Below are 18860 nucleotides of genomic sequence, written 5' to 3' on the forward strand. Positions count from 1 at the left end.
GTCTCTATTATATATTTTTATATAGATGTATGTATATATATAAGCCACTGAGTGACATAAACAAATACATGCTCTTATATTCATATATCCATATATATTCTATATTATACATTATAATATGTAATGTAGATGTATATGTAGAGAAATTATTAGTAAAATATTCAATATTACTCCATGAATACTCAGGATTCAAGATTTAATCTAGTTGTATAAGTTCTCCATATGATGAAGATTATTATAATACCCTGTATTTAGCAAAACATGTATTTATAATATAAAATATTTCAATGATATATGAATTAAAACACTTTTAAAGACAGAGTATGTTATATTAGAGCAGAGGTTGGCAAATTTTTATTCTGTGAGGAACCAGGTAACAAATATTGTAGCATTTCAGGACTATATAACTATGTGGGAACTCTCTAGCTCTGCCATCATAGTACAAAAGTAACCATAGACAATATGTAACCACATGAGTGTGCTTCTTTATATATGGACATTAAAATGTTAATTCCATACAATTTTCATCCATCAAAAAATGCTATTGTACCTTTTTTTAAGTTTATTTATTTATTTTGAGAGAGAGAGAGACCACAGACAGTATAGAAGGGGTAGAGAGAGAGGGAGAGAGAGAATCCCAACCAAGCCCTGTGCCATCAGTGCAAAGCCAGATACGGGGCTCCAACTCACTAACCAACCACAAGATCCTGACCTGAGCCGAAATCAAGAGTTGAACACTTAACTGACTGAGCCACCCAGATGCCCCTGCTATTATACTTTTATTTTTTTTTCAATAATTTGAAATGTATGACACAGTCTTTCCTTAGGAGCTGATATAAAAGAGGTGGCGGGCCAGTTATGGCCATGAGCTAATTTGCTAAACCCTGTTGTTGAGCATATACAGGAAGTGCATGACATAATTCTTAGATAAGAGTGACGTAGACTTGAACTTATTCTTCTCTGTGACATTAGAGAAGGGATTTTATCATATCCCACCTTCCATTACTAATGAAGAAGAGATAATTTCATAAAAAATGTCTTAATCTTGTTTAGTGGTTTGCTGCTGCCTGCATGTACTAGCTCAGAAGAGCCAATTGTGCATATAACAAAAATAGGCAAATGCTATTAGTTTTTTTTATCCCCCCCCACCTTGAGAGCTGGTGGTTAAACTTTTACCAACACACCTTAAATGTATTTCTATGTGCCCAAGACTGCTCTGTAAATAAGCTTTGACAGCACAAAATAGTGTAGTTGAGAATTTTGTAAGAATTTTGTAAGAATTATTATATGTGAATACTTTTTAATAATTGCTAGAATTGTTGCCCTTCTATGAAGTGCATATATCATTGTAATCTCAACAATTTTAGAACAGCAGCAAAAGGGGACTACCTCAAGAAAGCCAGATTACCACTTCTCAATTTATTCAAGTAAGAAAGAGGATTTTAATGTCACGTGACTTCATGAGATCAACAGTGGTGTCAGTGTAAACTTTATGAGATTAATCTGAGTATCTTTTATCTCAAGGAAGAATTATACTATGTATTACAAAGAAAAATTTCAACCTACATGTCACTAGACAGAAAGGGTCAATAAGTCATCTTACTAGTTGAGGTTCATTTTGTAGGTCCCATTTTATTTGTTCTTGTTTATTTTTCCACATTTTAGTGTAACAGACCAATTTTAAGGGTGGGATGAAGTCAAGAAAAAAGCTGAGAAAAATTCCATAAAGGCAGGACAGAAAAAAAAAATCTCAGATGAAAATGAGTTGCAAGTATTGCTTACCTACTTCTTTCAAAAATGTTTCAAAACATACCCCACAAATATTTAACCTCTTTTTTTTTCCACTGTATCCTAACAGACGATAGTACATTGCTGGTTGTTGTCTCCTAGTGTCATTTTATATTACTGTATTAAAATTGAAAAAAAAAGCAAAACAAATAAATCCCACATTCGTAGTAAAAGGAAAATAATAATGGGAAAAAATCCAAACTCCGTAAAATCTTTTATCTAGCAAGAAGTCTACATTTCATGTGTGTGTGTGTGTGTGTGTGTGTGTGATGAGTAATAGTCAATATAGGAATTATGCTAAATTTCAAATATAAAGTCAAGAAAGCCTCTGGTGATATTTGATTTATTTAGCTTAAAAGTTTTAGAAAATAAGAATTTATTTCCTTGGTTTATTTAATTTAGTTCCATTTATTTTCCATTAAATGTAGTTCCAAACACCTTTATTTTATTTTGCTTATTTATTCTGTACACATCCAATTTGAATTGTTTCATATTTTCATGTTTTTCTTATAAATCTTGCACTTCTATGGCATATACGTATGTTTAAATTTTATTTATTTTTGCTAGAAATTAATGAGGCTCTCAAGGTATATTTTATCCCACCATCTGCTCATTTCCAGGTTCCATTTCTCCACTTACCCCGTAAATATATCTTCAGGTTCTGTCTACCCATTTTCCACGGTATTATATTCCATTTCCACAATTTGATATGCGCTGATAATTGCCATCCCGGTTATTCAGATCTCCTCTGAGCTTAGATGTATATATCCTGTTCTAGTTATACTTGCTTAACAGAACATCTTAATAACCAAACTCATGAATTTGCTTCCTAACCTGCCTCATCTTCTTGCATTTCTGATTTTGTTGGAGTGTAGAACCATCTATTTGAGTAGTTTGCAAATTGCACTTAACCCACCCACATAAAGCATAAAGTTCATTATAATTAAATAACAGTTGTTTTCCCTAGCCATGATTCTCTATTAGGAAATGTTCCCTGGACATATGCAGACAGATATATAAAAAAATATTCTATGCATAGAGAGAATAAGAAGCTTATAGGATGCATAAAATAACAAAACTCATAGCAGTGCTTAGAGAGAAATTTATAACTGTGAAAGCCTATACTAAAAAAGATGAAAGCATTCAAATCACTAAACTAACTCTTCTCTCTACAAAACTAGAAAAAGAAAATCATGATAAACACAAAGCAAACAGAGGAAGGAAATAATAATGATTACAGTGGACAAGTCAAATAAGGAAAGGAAAATATAAAGAAGATTAAGAAAATTAAAATTTCTTTCAAAAGATCAACAAAATTGACAAACTTTTAGCTGGACTGATGAAAGAGAGAGAAAATGTCGATGAAAACAATTAAAAAAATACATCTCAGAGAATGGAATGGTATATTTGTATATCATATAGCTGAAAAGAGACTGACATTCAAATATGTAACTTATGCTTAAACTCAATAATAAAAATTAAAGAATTTAAAAATAGGGAAGAATTTAAATAGAAAATTCATCCAAGAAGATACACAGCGGACAACAAACACGTGAAAAGATAACCAGTATCATTAGTCATTGGGGAAATGTAAATTAAAAAAAACAAAAATTTGGTGCACCTGGGTGGCTCAGTTGGTTGAGTGTCCAACTTTGGCTCAGGTCATGATCTCACAGTTCATAGATTTGAGGCCTGTGTCAAGGTCTGTGCTGACAGTTCAAAACCTGGAGCCTGCTTCAGATTCTTTGTCTCCCTTGCTCCCTGCCCCTCCCCCACTCACACTCATGCTCTCTCTCTTTCTCAAAAATAAATAAACATTTAAAAAACCCACAAAAATGTACTACTTCACATCCACTAGGTTGACTGTAGTCAAAAGGACAGACACTAACAAGTGGTGGTAAAGTTGTGGAATGATTAGAACGGTCACTCATGGCTGGTGGAAATATAAAATGGTGCAGCCAGTTTAGAAAACACTTTGGCATCCCCTCAAAATGGTAAATATAAAGATATCTTATGACTTGTCAACTTCACTCTTAGGTATACCAAAGAAAATTAAAAATATGTACACATTTCAAAAAATGTACACAAATATTCATAGCAGCATTATTCATAGTAGCCAAAAAGTGGACACAACCCAAATGTCTACCAAGTAATTAATGGAAAACCAAAATGTGATATACCCATACTACTGACATGTGGTACAATATGGATGAACCTGAAAGCACTCTAAGTAAAAGAAGCCAATCACAAAAGACCACATATTGTATGATTCCATGTACATGAAATTTCAAAAATAGGCAAATTATTGGCACAAACAGCAGGTTACAAATTTCTAGTGGCAAATATCCTAGGGCTTGGTATGGAAATATGGGGAGGGGCTGCTAATTGGTACTGGGTTGCTTTTTGGGACAATGAAAATATTCTCAAGTGGTAATATTTGAAGATGTTTTGAATAGCCTAAAAGCCACTGAGTTCAAAAAAATGTCAATGATTTATTTTGAAATTGAACTTTAAAAATTTTTTAAAGTTTACTTATTAATCCTGAGAGAGATAGAGACAGCTGGAATAGGGTGGGGGGGGGCAGAGAGAGAGAGGGAGACAGAGAATCCCAAGAGGCTCTGCACTGCTGAGACAGAGCCTGACACAGGGCTCAGACTCATGAAACCATGAGATCATGTCCTGAGCCAGAAACAAGAGTCAGATGCTTAACTGACTGAGCCACCCAGGCACCTCTGAAATTGAACTTTTAAAAATGTATTGCCTTCCCCCCCTTTTTCTTCAGCGAAAAAATTTATATCTATTTCTCCTCATGAAGATTTAAGCTTCAAGTCAAAATTCAAGCATTATATATGAGACATATAAGAGATTACATAACAGAGATACTTATACAGATGTATTTTTGTTCGATGATATCTTCCTATATTTTTCCTTAGCTTTCTATTTTGCTGTATTTGCTAAAATTTCATTTTAGAGAAGGTGTGCGTGAGCAGGAGAAAGACGCAGAGGAAGAAAGAGAGATTCTCAAGTAGGCTTCATGCTTAGCACAGAGCCCAACGCAGGGCTCTGTCCCAGTACCCTGGGATCATGACCTCAGCCAAAATCAAGAATCAGAGGCTCAACTGACTGAGCCACCCAGGCAACCCAATTTTGCTGTATTTTTAAAATCTAATTTCACATAAATAAATATAGCTTCTCACTGCACTGATCGATCGACCACCCTGAAATAGCAAATCCAAAAACTATGCTTCCCTAAATTAGCTCAGACACAAATATTTTAAGAGTCTGTCATTTTTCATATATATTGTTACAACTTTTACAGCAATTTTCAGAGGCTGATGTAGACCGAAGGTTATTCACGCTTATTCATTTATTATGAGCAATGTTCAAAGAAAATAAACTTTAAATTCTTTTATTTGAAAATTACATATAGAGAAATTTTACTTTGTGGTACTGCTTACATCCTATGCTTAAAATATACCTGTAGGGTTTTGTGTTTTTCTGTTCACTGTAATATGGATATTAGTTGACTACCATACAAAACAGAAGATTTCTTGGTTATGATAATAAAAGAAAAGGAAAAACAAGCAAGTATCAGTATACGGGTTCCCCTTTGGAATACTACTTTGGAAAACACTATTTATTATTTTAGGACTTATTGAGAAAATATTGTTTTCAAATTATCTCTAATAATACAAATTATAACACAATTCTATGTATATCACCACATTCACATTTAGAAAATAAATACAGTTTACTGGCCAAACAATGTCTTTAGTTGTCTATATTGCCACATATGTCTTACCTTTGTCTTGGCAAGCTGATGAGGGGTTGTTTATGGCACCTCTTGCTAAGGCTAAAGAGCTTGTGTACAATTTTCTGCGCCTTTAGGAACAGTTGCTTCATGCTGTTCTCCAGTTGTTCATAGCGGCGCTGAAAATTAGAATCCATTGTCCACAAATGCATTATGGTAGATGTGTTGAGGAAATAATTCATGGGTAGCCTTTTCATAAAGAACTTGAATTCATCTGGAAAAATATTGAAATTCAATACTTTAATAAAATAGTTATTTTCCCTTTTCTCCAAACACATTTAATATGTTAATATTAAAAACAAATACAATCTATGATTCTGTGTGTAGCAAATTAATAGCAAGTTGGGATTTTTTTTTTTGGTGCTTTCGAATTGTTTTATTTTTTTGTTCCCCTTAAAATAGAACTTTCATGGAAGAAGATAATTAAAATAACTTGTGCTAAAGCAAATAGTTTGGCCTGAAAGTTAAAGCTGAACTTAATGTTTCCATGTTCTCATTAGATGATATTTGAATGAACTTTCTCCCACAAATGGTAGTCATTAATTTAACTTTCATTTTTGGCATTAATATTAATAATTCTTTACAAGTGCTCCATTTTAAAGAAATATTTTCATTAACTCAGTAGAGAAAATATATATAATCATTATTAAATGATTTTATTAATGTTCAAAGAAAGAGAAAGCTTTTAAAATAGAAAATTTTTAAATTCAACTATGCAATCTGGTTATTCCCTTTAACTATATTCTAATGTGTCAAGGCAAAATAGTTTGAAACAAAGTATATACAGAAGAGAAAAACATTAAAAAAAATTGAAGTTCTAATTTTGACTTTTGTTCTGGTGCCATTAATTATCTATCTGAAATTGGTTTTTTTCAAATGTCTGATTAACCAACGGTAGAAACCAAAGTTGATGCCACACTAAAATAAGCAAACATCTAAAAGTTTATTAATTATCTAAACATAAAAGATAGTTGAGACAATAGCCAAAAGATAGAAACAACTCAACTATCCATCCATAGATAACTATATATACTAATTGTGGTAGCATATATAATATATATATATGTATATACATATATATACTATATATACATATATAGTATATATATGTATATATGTATATATACACATATATGTATATATATGTGTATATATGTATATATGTATATATATTGTATATATGTATATATACACATATATGTATATATATGTGTATATATGTATATATGTATATATATTGTATATATGTATATATACACATATATGTATATATATGTGTATATATGTATATATGTATATATATTGTATATATGTATATATACACATATATGTATATATATGTGTATATATGTATATATGTATATATATTGTATATATGTATATATACACATATATATACATATTGTATATATATGTGTATATATACATATATATATAATATATACGAACAGTATTGACCCATAAAAATAAGTGAAGTTCTGATACATGTTAAAACATGAATAAACCTTGAAAATACGTAAGTGGAATAAGCCAGGCCAAAAAAAAGGCAAAATATTGTATGATTCCACTTATATGAAATATCTAGATTAGTCAATTTCATTGGGATAGAAAATAGATTAGAATTTACCAGGGGTGAGGGAAGAGCAAATGGAACACAATGATTGTATATTAGATACAGAAATTCTGTTTGCAGTGATGTAAACTTTTTGAAAAGAAGACAGTGGTGATGGTTGCACAATATTGTCAATGTAATTAATGTCACTGAAGTGTATAGATAAAATGGCAAGTTTTATGTTTATATATATTTTACCTCAATAAAAATATATTTTCACAAAAGAAAAGACATTTCTCCCATGTCTCTTTTACTTCCAAAGTAAATATGAACAAGGACTCAAAAAACAAAAACACCCTTTTTATGGCTTTTACTATTTCTTAAAAGCATTGGTTTTATTAAGAATTCCATGTTGCTTTCATTTCACTATAGTGTATGGCTGAGTTTTGTCCACACAAACACACCACAAAATTTGTAAAGTGTTTTCAGTGGCTTAAGAAGTATTATTGGCAGGTGAGACAAGTGACATTATAGTCACTCTTATACCCACCAAAAAGTTATATGGTACACATTAAACCCTTCCTCTGTACCTTCATTCCCTCCTTTGAAAATCAGAACATTATGGATGATCATAATCTCATTTAACTTAAAATTCTATGATGTTATAAACAATTCTTTAAAGTTCCATTTAGTTTTAAATATCCGATTCAAAAAACAGTTGTTTTCAAATGGTCAGTTGCAGTCATTTTTATTTAACTGAATTTGGACAAAGTGTGTCAATAGCAGTTTCGTGATGCAAGCAGTGTTTCTAACACACTGTTTTAAAACCTCCAAATTATCATTTTTAAACTATGCCACTCAGGCAAAAGAGAATTACACCAACACATATACATATTTAGGGCAATTACTTTATATTCATTTTATGTATTAGGGCTATATCAATATTCAGATCCAAACTATTTCATCAATGCTGCCAAGTACTTTTTGTCAATTAACAGAAAATTACATTCATGAATATTGGAATTGTTATTTCTTCTAGAGCAAAGGAATACAGAGTCCTGGCATCTTTTGGATATTGAAGGTATAGACTTTTACTAGAAGAAGGAAAAATGATTTTTATAGCAAAAAATTATGATGAAAAATTTTTAAAGTTTATTTATGTATTTTGAGGGGGCAGCCAGAGAGAGACAGGGAGAGAGAGAGAGAATCCCAAGTAGGCTCTGCACTGTCAACACGGAGTCCCACATGGGGCTCAAACCCATGAACCATGAGATAAAGATCTGGGCCGAAATCAAGAGTCAGATGCTTAAATAACTGAGCCACCCAGGCACCCCTATGAAGAAGAATTTTGAGGGTATACCCATTTGATATGCTTAAAATAATTTTTTTAAAGTAATCAGGGTATAAATAAGAGATGCATTTTAAAATTCCAATTTCACAGTACCCTACATTTTGTTTGGTCCCATGTGTCTCTTTGAGAAATTCCTTCTTTTGAATAAAGGAGTTGATGCATGGAAATTGGAAAGCATTTCTTGGATTATTCACAGAGCAGATGCCACTACTTTGAAAACTAATCATTCATTTCATTGTCATCTTTTACTTGAAAACATTTGATAAGACTTTATTGTTTCATGGCTATGCATATTTTAATTATTTTCATTGTTTGTTGTAATACACTTCTGAAAGTTTCTAAATTAGTAAATTTTATTCCAGTTAAATAGTATTTTAAAATAGAATGCATTTTGGATTATCAAAATGTATGTAACAGTGTCTGTCAGCTGAAAACTGTCACTATGTAATTTCTAAGAAACACAGTTTTAACATGGCACTTGAATAATGACTTCATTATGAAGTCATTAAGAGTCACTATTGACAGTCACTCAAAATACTTATTGGACACCTGTTGTGCACAGAACATACAGATGTTTCAGTTTATGAAAGTGAGTGTGGATAAACTTTCATCTTAATTTTTAAATGGCAAATGACACAAGGTTATTTTTGATACTAAAATAATGTCTTCAGTTTCTGAAATTCATTCTACTAGAGGTCAAGAGAATCTCCAGAAATATGCTTCTGGATATCTTTTCTTTTGTACTTGGCAATTAGTAAAATTCATTTTTATAGAATGTGAACACGAAATTTCAGTGATACATTAGAATTATTGCATGTCTAGTGATTTACATAACTACAAAGAGACAATACAATGATTAAAGGATGTCACACAACATTTTAGCCCACAGTATTTTCCAGAAGTCATGTCGAAGATAAAGTACTTTTCAAATGGCAAGTAAACGATGACTAATCATATATTTTGTGGTGAATAAACTTAGAAAACAAATTAAGGTTATATAAAAATGACCCAGAAAAACTAAATTTAGTATCTAGATTATTAGGGAGATATAAGTCTGGAAATACCTGTTAAGTATGTACCAACTAAGTAATTTTGTTCAACATGGTTTTGAGGACTATAGAGAAACAAAATAATACAACAATAATTATAATAGTAATAAACAACCTCTTGCTGGCAGGAAATTGCAGTCAATCACTGTTCTTAAGAAAACTAGGTCACATGAAGCAAAGAATAACACGAAGAGAAATGTATGGCATTAATGAATCTGTGGAGGCAAAGGGAATTAGGCTAAGTGACACTTTCAAAATAAGTTATAGAAGATTAGCTGGGCACCATGTTAACTCTCTATACTGCTAGTACTTCTCCATTAAATAATATTTTTTTAAGTATAAATGTATTTTTTACAAAACTGTTGGACAAGATTCATTCTCCGCCCCCCTCCTCTGATAGTAACTCTAGTTAACACTTGATATTTAATTAGCTAGTTTTGAAACTAATTCGATCTCTCCCATCCCCATCTCTCTGTCTCTCTCATTAGTTCTTACTTTGACAGGAGCTCCTTTAAGTGCTTTAAATATTAATACAATTCCTCTAATAATCCTTCATGTGAGTTTTATTGGCACAGTTATGGATGTAGAATACAGATGATTTTCATCTCATAACTCTGTTAGCAAAAGTTTTTATTAACACTACTGAATTTACATATTGATCTTATGGATTTTTATATTTATACTCTATTCTCATGCTTCACAGTCATAAATATGGATATCCTGATTTGCCTTTCTGCCTATACTGATGAGCATGAAAAGCATTGACCAATATAATTATATACTTTCAAATATTCAAAATCTATGTTCAGAACTTATTTAGGATATATTTTCAAATGTGTTCTAAAGCATTCTAAATTTTCTAGAGCTTTGAGAAAATACAATTCATTTCCTCAAAAATGTAGAAAAGTAATCAGGTATTTTTCATGATTATTTAGAAGTTACTTCTTCAGTTATAAATCCATCAAAATAATCCAAACCAGAAACTCTTTCCTTTAGAAAGTAGGACTACGGTTAGGAAGGACTGAGGGAGGAAACTGTGCTTTTATGGTTTTTATGAATTCATATCAATGTGTTACTTGAGTAAAATTTAAATAAGTATGGTGAATCCATATAAAAAGATAGCCAAGGGGCGCCTGGGTGGCTTGGTCGGTTGAGTGTCCAACTTGGGCTCAGGTCATTATCTCACAGTCCGTGAGTTCGAGCCCTGCGTGGGGCTCTGTGCTGACAGCTCAGAGCCTGGAGCCTGTTTCAGATTCTGTGTCTGCCTCTCTCTGTGACCCTCCCCCGTTCATGCTCTGTCTCTCTCTGTCTCAAAAATAATAAAAAACGTTTAAAAAAAATATAGCCAAAAAAATACTATCGACTTGTCAATACACTATGTGCATGTCTTATGTTACACATTTAAATAAAATGATCTTATTCAGTTACTTGTTAATATAAAAGTAGAAGCCTGCTGGTTCACATTTTATGCATTGCTTTCTGAATACTTAACCTATTGAGACAATCAAAAATCTTTTCAGTAGAAATGACAATGCTATATGGATGACAATCTTAATTATTATGAAAGTATAGCAATAGTCTTACTACAGTAATAGAATATTGTACAATATCTAACAAAATGTGCAAAGAACAGGGACACAGGGCATCTTAAAATGAAGGAAGCTAATAGGCAAAAAAAATTGTGTGTCAGTTGAATGTGACGAATCTATGAAACATTGTTTTTAAAAAGAAAGAACCATCATTTCTGATTTTGTGACACTACCAATTTAATGCCTTCAAACTCATCTCCTGCTTATGTTTACGAATGCAGGACTTTCTGAAATAATACATATTAATAACAACTGAGTGTAGTAACACAAATTTTCTGTAAGCAATAAGCCAATAAAACAAATAAAGTTCCTTGTACTGAATGCTGTAGTGTACCCTGAACACATGGCAAAATATATTGATTCTATGGCTGTATTTTTATTTATTAATTTGTTTGTTGGTTTAGTCTAAAATAGGTTGATACTTATACTAAGTACTAACTCCAAAGCTGACAGATGAACATGAAATTGTGTTCATCAATGCTCGTCAAAGTTATTGCTCAATCGGAACACCCTGGTATAAAGTTACTTTTTGTTCCTCAAGAGCCAGTTTTCTAGAAAATAGCATGGATTCTTTTATCTTCTGATATTCGCTAGCAAAGATTTGCCCAAATTAATTGCAAACCTTGACATGACAGAAATCATTGCCTTACTTGGTAACATAAAGATTTTTTATCCAAACATTTCATAGGGACTATTTGAATGATTTTTATTAGCTTAGAATTTTCCTAACTTTTACAGTAAATCATTGACATGACTTTGAGTGGCCACATATCATTGCAAGTCTATTCACATCATTCTATGTCATGGGTATAGAGTTTCTACTGAAATTGACAAAATACTATAATGTTGCATAAACTAAATGACAAGCTTGTTCAATAGCTTGTGAACTGGCCAATTTTATGAGGCTACAAAGTGATGGGTACACAACGGCATAAATCTAAAACTGATCCTAATCCCTAGTAGTTGTGTAGAAATAAATTGTGCTTCAGCAAAGGAAACAACCAACAAAACTAAAAGGCAACCAACGGAATGGGAAAAGATATTTGCAAATGACACATCGGACAAAGGGCTAGTATCCAAAATCTATAAAGAGCTCATCAAACTCCACACCCGAAAAACAAATAACCCAGTGAAGAAATGGGCAGAAAACATGAATAGACACTTCTCTAAAGAAGACATCCGGATGGCCAACAGGCACATGAAAAGATGTTCAACGTCGCTCCTTATCAGGGAAATACAAATCAAAACCACACTCAGATACCACCTCACGCCAGTCAGAGTGGCCAAAATGAACAAATCAGGAGACTATAGATGCTGGAGAGGATGTGGAGAAACGGGAACCCTCTTGCACTGTTGGTGGGAATGCAAACTGGTGCAGCCACTCTGGAAAGCAGTGTGGAGGTTCCTCAGAAAATTAAAAATAGACCTACCCTATGACCCAGCAATAACACTGCTAGGAATTTATCCAAGGGATACAGGAGTACTGATGCATAGGGACACTTGTACCCCAATGTTTATAGCAGCACTCTCAACAATAGCCAAATTATGGAAAGAGCCTAAGTGTCCATCAACTGATGAATGGATAAAGAAATTGTGGTTTATATACACAATGGAATACTACGGGGCAATGAGAAAAAATGAAATATGGCCTTTTGTAGCAACATGGATGGAACTGGAGAGTGTGATGCTAAGTGAAATAAGCCATACAGAGAAAGACAGATACCATATGGTTTCACTCTTATGTGGATCCTGAGAAACGTAACAGAAACCCATGGGGGAGGGGAAGGAAAAAAAAAAAAAAAAGAGGTTAGAGTGGGAGAGAGCCAAAGCATAAGAGACTGTTAAAAACTGAGAACAAACTGAGGGTTGATGGGGGGTAGAGGGAGGGCAGGGTGGGTGATGGGTATTGAGGAGGGCACCTTTTGGGATGAGCACTGGGTGTTGTATGGAAACCAATTTGACAGTAAATTTCATATATTAAAAAAAATAAAAAAAAAAAAAAATAAATAAATAAATAAATAAAATAAAAATAAAAAAAAGAAAGAAATTGTGCTTTTCCTGTTTTCCTTTTCTCTGAAAGACACAACATATTTTCATATTAAAATACTTCAGTATGGCGAGCCAATTAGTTTGCCCTTCTTTAGATGATCCTCTTTATGAACTCCTTTTCAAACTTTTGAGAAATTACCCAAACAGAGCATAAACTACAGAACCTGAAAGATTCAGGTCTTCACTTTCCCAGTCCCCTTACAGATAGAGTGGGCGCATCATGAAAGCTATAGGAATCCAGTGTGCCCACCCAGGTTTTGAATCTTAAGCCATTGATGCAATAGCAAAGAGGATGCCCAGAGCAATTCTCTCAGGCAGTAGTGGTGACAGCAGTGATGGTAGTGCCCGGAGCAATCTAGCATTTATTGCAGTTAGCGGTGATGACCTCACCAAGTAAGTCTTATGCAAGATTTTTTACTTTATCCTATGTATCCCAAAAGTATGCTTCTCCAGATTTCTTGATGATTCCATATGCTATACAATATCCTCCAATGAATTCCTTATCAGATTAGCTCAACTAGAGCCTGTTTTCCTTACTTGCAGCAAAGAATCCGGGCTAATAAAGTACTGGTATCAGAAGTGTTTTGGCAATAGCTCTCCTGGGGAATTGGGACAATATATACTTGGTGTCCTCGACTGGTTGAGACATGAAGCTTTTTAAATCTATATGGTATTATGAGTGGAAATTTGACAACAGAAATTACCACCTGTGCTCATCTAGAATGCTGTGGAGACAGCATTTGGGACTATGTACCCACAGAACTGAACGAAGAACATGAAAAATTCAAAGACTGAGGGTGAATTGGTTACTGCAAATAGAGATGACTTGCTTAAAGAGCTCAAATCCCTGCACTTTCCTCTCAAAGAACGGAATGAATGTTGGAGACTTTCAAAGAGTGTGCTAAAGGAATCTTTTATCTCTTGCAGCTGTAGGGCTTCAAAACAAACTTTGATCCCAAGACTGAATTTAAATTCCTGCTAGATCTGTTAAATTAAAGTTAGAAAGAACGCTGATTGGGAAGGCATGGGAACAGGGTAACTGCAAGGTAGGTATATGGAAGGACTGAAATTAACTCAGAATAATTCAAAGCATTAATCATTAATACTTGCTTCCTTGACTCCAAGAAACAGCACCTTCTTCTTTGTCTGATTAACTAATGCTGTCTTGCTTTCAGCCGTTGTAATAATCTGAATCAAAGGAATGACCTTCACTGGGAAGCCGGAGTTCATCATGCCCCACTTCCATCAGCCATTATGCCCCAGGGGAGTGTATTGAAACTAAGACTAATTTTCCAATAAGCTATCACGAATTAGCGAATTTTTATGGGAGAAAAAAATTACATGCATTGGTGAAAGACAAAGCTAACATCTCTGCTGAATAACGTGGCTGTTTTCTGTAGGGTAGGGATACCAGTTAGTGTGAAAAGCTGTGTGAAATCAGGAAAATTCTGATTTCAATGAGGATACAATTAATACTCTGATTGAAGCATAGGTATCATAGTATACATTAGGTCTAGTGTGCTACTTAGAAAGGTCTAAACAGTAGGAATTTAATAGTTTATTAATCACCTCATGGTTCCTAGGGATTTAAATACAGGACTGGTGCCCTGAAGTCCTATTCGATTTGTATAATTGAAAAAAAATTAAATCTGGAGACTAAGACCTGACTTGAGTCATCATGAGAGAGAAGAATGAGGCCCTATTGAATTCCCAGTCCTGAATCATCTCAAAGACTCGGAACTCCTGTAACAAGTTTAAGTAGGCCAAATCTTTTCTGTACATTGTGAATTAATTCTTAGGGCTCCTGAATGCCAGAATATTCCAGGAATCAGTGGGCAGCCTTATAGAATTAAGATAGTAAATTGGGTTTTCCGTGAATCCCCCTCAAATTAGGTCCAGTGGGAACTTAACTCATGCCTCTTTATTTTCCCAGTCCCTGGGTAAAGAATTAGAAGAGAGGAACATTGGCTCCCTAACGTATTATGAAATAAGACCTATTAAGGTAAGAAGAATACAATGAAGCTTTCCTTTCCTACCAAAAGACTAAATCCAAAGTGATACTGCTTATTTTGTTCTGTTTGACACAACTGCAGGAATTATAGATCCGTTCAGTACTGAAAATTGTGAGGATAGTATTCATATTCCATCTCCAATTAACTCACCATGTTGGCTACAGCTTAACCATAGAGCAACTCTAATTGAAATGCTATTCCAGATGTGGCAGCTTACTGGTGGGATGACTCCTGGCACTAGGGATAAATCCTCTCTTGTGGCACAAAGTGTTTTCTCTATCATTGTAAACAGAGAATATACCGGAAGCAGTTTTCTTTCAAATGTCAGGTACAAAAGGTAAACATTCTCATTTCTCCTTTCATTCTAGGATTCAATCATTTCACAGTCTCCGTGATATGATTTATTTCATGGGAACGTAGACCATCTCATCATGCCCCAGGACATATTTTGTTAATGACATCATACTGAAAAAACTTGGAAACCCAGGTAGCAGAGATCCTGGCTGCTGGCCCGTACCTTCGCCATGTACAAGGACCACAAATCAATCTTATGAAAACGGAAGCACTCAATGCCTGAGTGAAATTTCTAAGTTAGTGGCCCCGAGCACATTTGGATATTCTCTCCAAAAAGAGGAACAGGTAACTGCTTCTTCAACTCTCTTTACAACAAAGATATACAAATGTTGGAAGTTGTGTGAAATGAATTAACGATGAATTCAATAAGCTGTTTTGGGGTGTCAGATGTGCCAGTTGTAGATTCTTTTGCTTCTCGACGTCCTCAAGAAATCACACTTGCTATGTGATTTAGGGACTGGGCCTGGCATAGTCTCTGAGCCGGAATCCCTAGTCCTCCTACAGATTCCGTGAGCCGTCCAAGCCATGTCTTTAAATAAATTCTTTTTCTACTGCAGTCAGATTCTATTTTTGAAAGAACGTTGACTGGTAGATACAGCTAATAAAGGCCTAAGGTAATTACAATCTAGAGGTTAACAAAAGTATAGCAAGTATTTATTAAATGTCTACAGCATGCCTATCACTGTGCTAGCTGTGTTAAAACTACAATAAGAATCATTATTGTAGCTATAACAATAGTACTTTCTTCATAGGTTTTCTGTGTAAATGAAATTAGATAATTACCATGAAAACTTAATAAAATGCCTTTTTCGTAATTAGTGATAAATGGTGGCTATTATTTTTCTTCTTACAATTTATTCAGTGTTTCTATGCATGCTGTGCTGAGCACTTTACATGGATTATCTCATTTAATCCTTACAGCAGTCCTTGGGGATGGGTGCTATTATATTCTGCATTTCACTGTTGAGGAAATGTACCTTAGCAAGGTTCAACAAATTGTTTAAAGTGACACAGTTATTAATTAGAGCTCAGAACAAACCAACTCTGAAAAATGCATGATTTCTGTCTTAACAAACAGGGGTAATGAGGAAAAAGTTACTATTCTCTATATTTAAAAAGTACCTTTGTTTGGTAGACTTCACAAATGTTATTACATCCAACCTCATAACAGTGCAGTAGGACAGACCAGATTTATTGAGATATGATGTGAAACTAATTTGAATTTTGGAATTATAGCACAGAGCCAACTATGAGAAAAGAAAATGAGGAAAATAATAGACTCAAGGGAATATAAAAGGAGTGATAATTTTATATTTCTCTGAGTGTTGCAGCAACATTTTATTTTTCTTTGTATCTTCCATTTGCAAAAGCCTAACACAGTACATTACATATAATATGAATTAAGTATATATTTTTAACTGGCTTAACCAATTGACAAGATCCAGAGAGAAATGGTTGAAGCTAAACGTAAACATATACAGAATAATTCATTTGGGAAAGGAGAGTTTGAGTTTAGTCATATAAAATATGAAACTACAAGTTAGCCATGTGGGAAAACAGAATGGAAATAATATAAATATTATAATTCTAAGCCTGAATATTGCTATGGAAAAAGGGAATTCAGGTTGAAAGCAACATTATAAAATAAAAACATAGATCAATTTCTTAATTTATGGGTGAGAAACCGGCAAATGATTTTCAGGTGGTGAAATTACAGTATATGTAAGTTTCAGCGTATTGATAAATATTCAAAATATCCTGCAAAAATGTAATCATGGGTTAAAAGCAAAACTAAAAGTACGTATTCACGATTGCTTACGGAAAATTTACATTCAGTGTCTTTTAAGTATCAAGTACTGCTCTAGGCACTTACCTCTTAATTCTACACAATCGTTATTGCTGTGCCCATTGTATGAATGTTAAAACCATGATTTAGAGATGTTACATAAACCCCTCCAGATGTGAAGCCTTGCAAGTAATACCTAGAGAGAGACTGTGGAACCCACAGGCAATGGAGCTTATTAGAATGGATATGGTTATGGACATGCTTAGGATATGGAGCTTATTAGAAACCACGTGCCTACTGTCAGGGAAACCTGGGTGAGGGTAACTAATGGTGGTGAGAAGTGAGAGATTTTATTTCATATCCTTTCACTAGCCAGCAATATGTAAAGAATATTCACTTTCTCTTGAAGTTGGAAAAGCACATCTGACACCACCTTCCCCTGTAGACCAGTTGTCCATTTTTTTTGCAGCGGTTTCTCTTCTTTCACAACAATGAAAGAGGAGGCCAAAAAAGTGTAGTGCTTTCCGTATGAGCACAGGTCTACAGAAAAGGTGAATTAGTACTTAAGTAACTTTCAGCCATAACTTGCATTTTATATACTGTGTTGTCATCTTAAGTATTATTAAACATACATAAAAATGTATGATACTTATTAAAATAATCCTGATTCACATATTATTGAACTATTATAAAGTGTTCTCAAACAAGATAAGTTTTAGAACTATAAAAACAAAATCACCATTTCTTTCTTTTTTATTAAGACCCCTTGAGGTTTTTCTTTGCTTGTTTGTTTTTTAATGTTTATTTATTTTTGAAATAGAGACAGGATGCAAACGGAGGGGCAGAGACAGAGGGAGACACAGAATCCGAAGCAGGCTCCAGGTCCCAAGCTGTCACCACACAGCCCAATGCAAGGTTCGAACTCACAAGCTGTGAGATCATGTCCTGAGCCGAAGTCAGAACCTTAACAGACTGAGCCACCCAAGTGCCCCACAGAGTCACCATTTCTTAACAATATTCATGTGGGTGACTTATAAATAAGCTACCAATAAACATATAAGATATTACGCTATTCTGATATAGTTTACGCCAAGTATATTTCCAAGTATAGGTAGGACTCTCGATGCACTATAGAGAAATTATCTGAGTCCCTGGTCATTTGATAGAATCTTAATACATTGTTTTAAAACTCTGGAAAACCAAACTTTAACGAAGAGTAAATATACCTTTCAAATACTGAAACCTCTGAGAACAACAACAAAAAAAAGTGACCAAGATTCTGCGCAAAAACAACAGGTAAACTATCAAGACAAGGAGACTACTCAAGCAGCCACATAGAATGTCTCTACACACAACTAGGAAGGATGGAGAAGTCAGGCCACTATGTGGCTGTATGATATTCATTTGAAATCTGCTGTTATTTTTCTTCCTTTCTTATAAAAATCTTACATGTATACCAGTATCTGTTGGTATAAAAAATATGATGAAATGTTCAGTAAGACCTAGTCAGTGCCTGTGA

At 33.7% G+C, this 18860-nt stretch overlaps 1 protein-coding gene across 3 annotated transcripts in view; it reads right to left on the reverse strand.

Moving 5' to 3' along the window:
* The window catches only part of BRINP3 (BMP/retinoic acid inducible neural specific 3), a 415072-nt gene that overhangs the window by 66935 nt on the left and 329277 nt on the right, over positions 1 to 18860 (reverse strand). For all 3 annotated transcript variants that reach the window (XM_019465615.2, XM_019465616.2, XM_019465617.2), the window contains exon 7: positions 5591 to 5813. In XM_019465615.2, the coding sequence (XP_019321160.1) occupies positions 5591 to 5813 (223 nt within the window). The remainder of the gene's footprint in view (positions 1 to 5590; positions 5814 to 18860) is intronic.

The sequence above is a fragment of the Panthera pardus genome, unplaced genomic scaffold (genome assembly GCF_024362965.1).
Source record: "Panthera pardus isolate Hobbes unplaced genomic scaffold, ASM2436296v1 HiC_scaffold_21, whole genome shotgun sequence".
Lineage (NCBI taxonomy): Eukaryota > Metazoa > Chordata > Mammalia > Carnivora > Felidae > Panthera > Panthera pardus.